The sequence below is a fragment of the Colobus angolensis genome, unplaced genomic scaffold, assembly GCF_000951035.1.
Source record: "Colobus angolensis palliatus isolate OR3802 unplaced genomic scaffold, Cang.pa_1.0 Scaffold65, whole genome shotgun sequence".
In the NCBI taxonomy this organism is placed as follows: Eukaryota; Metazoa; Chordata; class Mammalia; order Primates; family Cercopithecidae; genus Colobus; species Colobus angolensis.
In genome coordinates, this window is record NW_012120154.1 from 3,387,690 (window position 1) to 3,395,540 (window position 7,851).

The 7,851-nt window shown below is 48.3% G+C and overlaps 1 protein-coding gene across 1 annotated transcript in view; it reads left to right on the forward strand.

Moving 5' to 3' along the window:
- Positions 1–7,851, forward strand: part of BAIAP2L2 (BAI1-associated protein 2-like 2) — a 39,576-nt gene that overhangs the window by 27,044 nt on the left and 4,681 nt on the right. Inside the window, exon 8 of the mRNA XM_011964330.1 lies at positions 7,760–7,848. Within this exon, the coding sequence (XP_011819720.1) occupies positions 7,760–7,848 (89 nt within the window). The remainder of the gene's footprint in view (positions 1–7,759; positions 7,849–7,851) is intronic.

A 7,851-nucleotide genomic window follows, 5' to 3' on the forward strand; every position in this document is an offset into this window, starting at 1 on the left:
TGGATCACCTGAGGTCAGGAGTTCAAGACCAGCCTGGCCAACATGGTGAAACCCTGTCTCTACTAAAAAATACAAAAATTAGCCAGGCGTGATGGCGAGTGCCTGTAATTCCAGCTACTTGGGGGGCTGAGGCAGGAGAATCATTTGAACCCAGGAGGCGGAGGTTGTGGTGAGCTGAGATCATTCCACTGCACTCCAGTCTGGGTGACAACAGCGAAATTCTGTCTCTCTCTCTCTCTTTATATATATATAATGCTTTGTCTGATGAAGAAGGTGGTCTTCGTTATGCAGCAATGCTGCGATCGAGTTCTTGCAAAGCTTGTCACCTCCTTCTCACAGCTGCCTGGGATGGTCTCCTGGGTCCTCTTTCTCAAACGCTGGGACCTTTGAGGTACCTTGTTTCTTTCCTTTGCCTCTTCATGGCCCTGTTCTCACTCTGGGTTGGTTGAGCTGCAAGGGCCTCAGGCAGTGGTGCTGGCAACTTCACGGGTAGAGGAGCAGAGTAATCTCTCTAGCGTAGTGGGTGCCCAGTCTAATTGTCCAGTAGCCAATTCTCCACTCTGACATAGGGAGGGCCCTACTCTGTTCCTGATCTCCCTGTCGCAAGCATTAGCTCTGATTCAGCCAAAGGGATAGGGGCTGACTTAGCCTCCCCTTGTGGAAAAGTGCTGCAGATAGGGCTTTTAGGAAGGTTGTGCAGGTTGTGCACTGCACAACGGTGCCAGGTTGAGAGTAGGGGGCATGGTCTGCTCTCCAAGCTGAACACACTGGTGCAGGCTGTGCTTGCCTAGAGAAAGGAACATTTTTCTTTGCACAAAGGGGTCATCCTGGCCAGGCACAGTGGCTCACTCCTATAATCCCAGCACTTTGGGAGGCCAAGGCAGGAGGATCATTTGAGGTCAGGAGTTTGAGACCAGCTTGGCCAACATAGTCAAACTTTCTACTAAAAGCACAAAAAAATTAGCCGGGCCTGGTGGTGCATGCGTGTAATCAATCCCAGCTACTCAGGAGGCTGAGGCAAGAGAATCACTTAAACCTGGGAGACAGAGGTTGCAGTGAGCTGAGATCGAGCCACTGCATTCCAGCCTGAGTGACAGAGTGAGACTCCATCTAAAAAAAAAAAAAAAGATCCTCTTACTAAATATGCACCCACATGTCTCTGTCCACACAGAGGGGATAGCTGTCCCTAAATTACACAGAGGAACCATATGGGCCAGCAGCAGCCCAAGCCTCTGGGCTCCTGGACCTCAGGGAACCAGCAGCCCCTCCCAGGGCACCGTCAGAAGGGACAGTCAATGCTGCCCTACCCAGGTGTCTCTACAGGCCATGCTGCTGGGGCCCCTGAGTCCTAGTCCTGGCCTGGCCTCTCAGTGGCAGGTCCTCAGACTCCTGCCAGCCCAGCAGTGCTCAGAGTTCCACCCTTCTCTGTTCTGTAAAGGCCCAGCAGGTCCACAGGCTCACAGTCACCTCCTGGCATGCGGGCTTGCCTGCCCGCCTGATCTGGCTTAGCTGCTGACTCCTCGGGTGGGGGTTGATGGGATCTGCATTGGGAGAGGCCAAGAACATTGGGACATCATCTCCCCACCATTCCTTCACTTTGTCCCTGCAGTTTTCCAATGTCATTCTTTTTTTTTTGGAGACAGAATCTCGCTGTCACCCCAGGCTGGAGTGCAGTGGCACGATCTTGGCTCACTGCAACCTCTGACTCCTGGGTTCAAGAGATTCTCCTGCCTCAGCCTCCTGAGTAGCCGGGATTACAGGCGCCTGCCACCACACCCAGCTAATTGTTGTATTTTTAGTACAGATAGGGTTTCACTATGTTGCCCAGGCTGGTCTCAAACTCCTGACCTCAGGTGATCTGCCCGCCTCGGCCTCCCAGAGTGCTGGGATTACAGGTGTGAGCCACTGCACCTGGCCTCAACAATTATTTTTTGAGCCCACAGGATGTGCCCAGGCCCTGGCCCTATTTGACATCTGAGAGCGAGTCCCCGACCCACCCACCCACCAGGCCTCTCTTTCCTGACGCCACCTGCTGCTCCCCAGCCTCACTGCTCTTTCCATCACCTTCTAATTCTTCACATTCTTGCTTAGTTTCCCTGTGCCCTGAATGCAAATTCCAGCAAATGATTCTACCTCTTTGGGCTTCATTTTCTTGTCTGGTTAAGGAGGGGACTCATTCGCACCTCACAAGGCAGGCACAGTGGCAGAGCCTGGCGGTGAAGCCACCTCGTAAGTCTGATTATTCCACTCCTGCCCTCTCCACCAAAGGTGAAAACAAAAGCTACTGTCGGGAGGCCTGCCTGCTTACAGTCAGCTGGCCCTGCAGCCTCACCTGGCTGCTCAGGGTTCTTTTTTTTTTTTTTTTTTTGAGATGGCGTCATCTTGGCTCACTGCAACCTCCATCTCCCAGGTTCAAGCGGTTCTCCTGTCTCAGCCTCCCAAGTGCTGGGGTTACAGGTGTGCACCACCATGCCCAGCTAATTTTTGTATTTTTAGTAGAGACAGGGTTTCACCAAGTTAGCCAGGGTAGTCTCGAACTCCTGACCTCAGGTGATCCGCCCGCCTCGGCCTCACAAAGTGCTGGGATTACAGGTGTGAGCCACCACGCCTGGCCCTGGCTCAGGGTTCTTATGCCTCCCGGGCCCTCCCTGAGTCTCTGGATCTGAACCCAGGGGCCCAAGGATACATGACTGAATCCAGAGACCCAGATCTTGGCTCAGACTCCCATCTGCCCGCTGTCACCACCTCACCCAGCCCCAGGCTCAGCCTTCTCGTCCCCTACTCTCCCACAAAAGGTCTGCCAGGGAGAAACAACTTCCTTTTTAGAAAAACAGTTTTATTGAGATAAAATTCACATACAATTCACCCATTTGCAGTGTACGCTTTCTGGTTTGTAGTATATTCACAGAGTTGTGCATCAATCACCACAATCAAGCTTAAAATACTTTCAATATCCTCCACCACAGTAACCCAGTACCCCGGCCGGGTGTGGTGGCTATGCCTGTAGTCCCAGCACTTTGGGAGGCGGAGGTGGGAGAATCACTTGAGGTCAGGAGTTCGAGACCACCCTGGCCAACGTGGTGAAACCCCATCTCTACTAAAAATACAAAAGTTAGCCGAGCATGGATGGTGCATGCCTGTAATCCCAGCTACATGGGAGGCTGAGGCAGAATTGCTTGAACCCATCAGGCGGAGGTTGCAGTGAGCCAAGATTGCACCACTGCACTCCAGCCTGGACAGCAAGAGTAAAACGCCGTCTCAAAAAAAAAAAAAAAAAACAACTACAAACCAGTACCCCTTAGCTGTCATTCCCAATCCTCCAACTCCCCCAGGCCACCATTAATCTACTTTCTGTCTCAATACATTTGCCCATTCTGAACATTTCATATAAACGGAATCATACAATATGTGCTCTTTTGCGACTGGCTTCCTTTTCATTGCTGGTAATATTCCATTGCTTGGATAGACCACATTGTATTTACTCATTTACTCAGATGTATTTGCTCAGATGTCAGCTGATGGACCTCTGGTTGTTTCCCCTTTTTGGCTGTCATGACCAATGCTGCTCTGAGCATCTGTGTACGAGTCTTCATGTGGACATATGTTTTCATCTCTCTTGGGTATATAAGAGTGGAATTGTGGTGCCATATGGTAACTCTATGTTTAACTGTTTGGGGGAACTTCCAGACCCTTTTCCAGAGTGTTTCTATGTCCCCAGCAGTTTATGAGGGTTCCAGTTGTTCCACATCCCCGCTACTATTTGTTACTGTCTTTTTGGTAATAGCCATCTTAGCAGGTGTGAAGCGGTATCTCATTGCAATATTGATTTCCGATTCTCAGATGGCTAATGATGTTGAACATGTTTTCCTGTGCTTCTTAGCTATTTACAGATCTTCTTTAGGAGGAAACTCTTTTTCACCTGTGTTAAACTCCTTGTTGCCTGTAAACAGTTAACCATCAGCATTAAGAGAAGAGCTGACCCCTTCCTTGCTGCCTCCTGATGGGTGAGGGTCCCTCAGGAGGGAGCTGTGGGTTGAACAGGCAGGTTTTCCCCTATGCATGGTGTGTGAGTCCATTGTGCATCGCTGTAAAGGAATACCCGAGGCTCTGTAATCTATTTTATTTATTTATTTATTTATTTTTGCTTTTTCCTACTTTTATTTTCAATTCAGGGATATATGTGCAAGTTTATTACATGGGTACATTGCGTGATGCTGAGGTTTAGGGTACAAATGATTCACTCACCCAGTTATTGAGCACTGTTCCCAATAGTTTTTTCAACCCTTGCCCCCACTTCCCTCTTCTAGTAGTCCCCAGTTTCTATTGTTACCATCTTTATATCCATGTATACCCGATGTTTATCTCCCACTTATAAGTGAGAACATGTGACATTTGGTTTCTGTTCCTGCATTAATTTGCTTAGGATAATGATCTACAACTACATCCATGTTGCTGCAAAGGACATGATTTCATTCTTTTTTATGGCTGCGTAGTATTCCGTGGGCATATTATCCAGTCCACCTTTAATGGACACCTAGGTTGATTTCACGTTTTTGTTATTGTGAATAGCACAGCAATGAACATGTGAGTGCATGTGTCTTTTCGGTAGAATGATTTGTTTTCTTTAGGATATATACCCAGTAATGAGACTGCTGGGCTGAACGATAGCTGTTTTTAGTTCTTTAAAAAATCTCCAAACTGCTTTCCACAGCTGCTGTCCTAATGTACATTCTCACCAACAGTTTGTAAGTGTTCCTGTTTCTCCACAGCTTCACCAGCATCTGTTGTTTTTTGACTTTTTATAATACCCATTCTGACTGACGTGAGATGGTGTCTCATTGTGGTTTTCATTTGCATTTTTCTGATTCAGATGTTGAGCATTTTCTCAGATGTTTATTGGCCACTTGTATGTCTTCTTTTGAGAAGTGTCCGTTCATGTCTTTTGCCCATTTCTTAATGGAGTTATTTGTTTTTTGCTCATTCCATTGTTTAAGTTCCTTATAGATTCTGGATATTAGACCTTCATTGGATGCATAGTTTTTTAATATTTTCTCCCATTTTGTGGGTTGTCTGTTTACGCCCAATAGTTTCTTTCACTGTGCAGAAACTCTTTAGTTTAATTAGGTTGAGAGGGAGGAGATTTGTAAAGTCTAAGCTCCCACTGTAGACTCTGATTGAGGGTCTGAAGAAGCAGGATCAGTCCTGTGCCAGCTGCTGTTTCTTGTCACTCAAGAGGGAGTTGTTATGGCATTTTCCAGCTACAGCATGACCCGAGGCTGAGTAATTTGTAAAGGAAAGAGGTTTACTTGACTCACGGTTCTGCAGGCTGTACAAGAAGCATGGCACCAGCATTTGCTTCTGGTGAGGCCTCAGACTGCTTCCACTCATCGTGGAAGGTGAAGGGGAGCTCGCACATGCGAACAGCTTCTGTGCCGGGTCCTTGAAGAGCCTGTAATTTATTTTAAAAGAGGTTTATTTAGCTCTCAGTTCTGCAGTCTGTACAAGAAGTGCATTACCAGCATCTGCTCCTGGTGAAGCCTCTGGAAGCTTACAATCATGGCAGAAGGCAAAGGGGAAGTTCATATCACATGGCCAAAGAGGGAGCTGGTGGGGGGTGGGGGTGGGGTACCACACTCTTTCTTTTTTCTATTTATTTTAAGATGGAGTTTTGCTCTTCTCGCTCAGGCTGGAGTACAATGGCACGATCTCAGCTCACTGCACCCTCCACCTCCTGGGTTCAAGCGATTCTCCTGCCTCAGCCCCCCGAGTAGCTGGGATTACAAGCATGCACCACCATGCCCAGCTAAGTTTTGTATTTTTAGTAGAGACGGGGTTTCACCATGTTGGCCAGGCTGGTCTTGAACTCCTGACCTCAGGTGATCCACCCAACTCAGTCTCCCAAAGTGCTGGGATTAAGGTGTGAGCCACCGTGCCCGGCCACTATAATCTTTTAAACAAGGAGATTCTTGCATGAACTCATACCACTCATCACCGTGGGGTAGAGCACCAAGCCATTTATAAGGGAGCTGCCTCCATGACCCACCACCTCCCACTAGGTCCCACCTCCAACACTGAGGGGTCACATTTCGAAATGAGATTTGGAGAGGACAAGATACAAACCGTATCACACAGGGGCAAGTAACATGTTGTCTGACTCAACTGGACTTCAGAACATCCAAGATCCGACTCCTAAGATAGCTAAACAGATATATTTGCTTGTTGTTCTATTTATAAGTAGAAGGCACACTTAGGGCCGGGCGCGGTGGCTCACGCCTGTAATCCCAGCACTTTGGGAGGCTGAGGCGGGCGGATCACAAGGTCAGGAGTTCGAGACCAGCCTGCCCAACATGGTGAAACCCCATCTCTACTAAAAATACAAAAATTAGCCAGGCGTGGTGGTGGATGCCTGTCATCCCAGCTACTCAGGAGGCTGAGGCACGAGAAGGGCTTGAACCCGGGAGGCAGAGGTTGCAGTGAGCCGAGATCGTGCCACTCTGCACTGTAGCCTGGACAACGGAGCAAGACTCTCAAAACAAAACAAAACAGCACCCTTAGAAAAAGATTTAAAGAACTCTAGGTGCCTGGGCATGGTAAATTGCCTTTTTTATTCATCTTCAATAATTAGTCTTTGCTTAGTCCAAGTCCAGTCAATAACGTGCCTTCCCACCTCATCCTTAGCTTCTCTGGTTTACTGCAGCTGTGCAAATGTATTTCCAGGATCGATTCCTAGAAGTGGAATTGGTAAGCCGAAGAATACAGTCATTGGTTGCACCAATTTATACTTCCATCAGTGATGTATGAGTTTCTGTGCTTCCGCACCCCTTGAAAACAGTGTATGAGCAAACTTTCTGATCTTGGCTAATCAGAAAGGCAAAAATGGTATCTCGGCGTGCCTTTACCTCATACTTGTCTTAAACGCGAGCTTGACATCTTTTCATGTTTCAAAGCCATTGGATTTTCTGTGCTGTGACATGCCAGTATCTTTTCATTCACTTTTCTTATTAATTTGTAGGAGCTCTTGATATGTTACTGAAACCAGCTTTTTCTTGGTGATGAGTTGCAAATATGACAGCCAGTTTGCCATTTGTCATTTGTCTGTGTTACGGTTGGTTTTGCCATACAAAAACAATATTTTTATTTAGTAAAATTTATCAGTCTTTTCTTTTCGAGTTCATGGGTTTGGTATCATACTTAGAATGGCTTTTCCACTTCGTAAACACATTTTTAAAATTTTTCCCATGGCCTCTTTGATGGTTTTGAAACCGTATGCAGTGTTTCTTCTCACTCACCGTTTATTTTAATTTTTGTGGTACACAGTAGGTGTATATATTTATGGAGTACATGAGGTGTTTTGATACAGGCATGCACTTACCTGGGTTCTTTGATGGTAGTTTCTAGCTAAGCGCCATTCCTGAGCCTATCGCTGCAGGCAGGAGGATGGGGCGATTGAGTGGCCGGGCCTGGGTGCCACCCCTACCCCTGAAGCTGGGCAGTGAGGACAGCCCAAAGCACAGACACTGAGGGGGACGGGGCGGGGGGGGGCTGTAAGGGAAGCTCTTCGTGGAAAATGGAGGCACCTTTGCAAAAAGTGGAGGGTGTGGGTTGGACAGTGAGCTGGCTTCTGGCTCCTTCCAGCTAGGAAATCCGGTCATCCTGAGCGGGTAGGGCCTGAGCTCTCAGGTCGAGGGTGCCATTTTGGGTCCCCAGGATTCAGGGAGCCGCCCGGACCTGGCTGACCCCCGTGTCCCCACCCGGCCAGGCCCGGGGGATGCTCCAGAACCGCGTGCTGCTGTGGAAGGAGCAGTCTGAGGCCAGCCGCAGCCCGTCGCGCGCCCACTCCCCCGGCCTGCT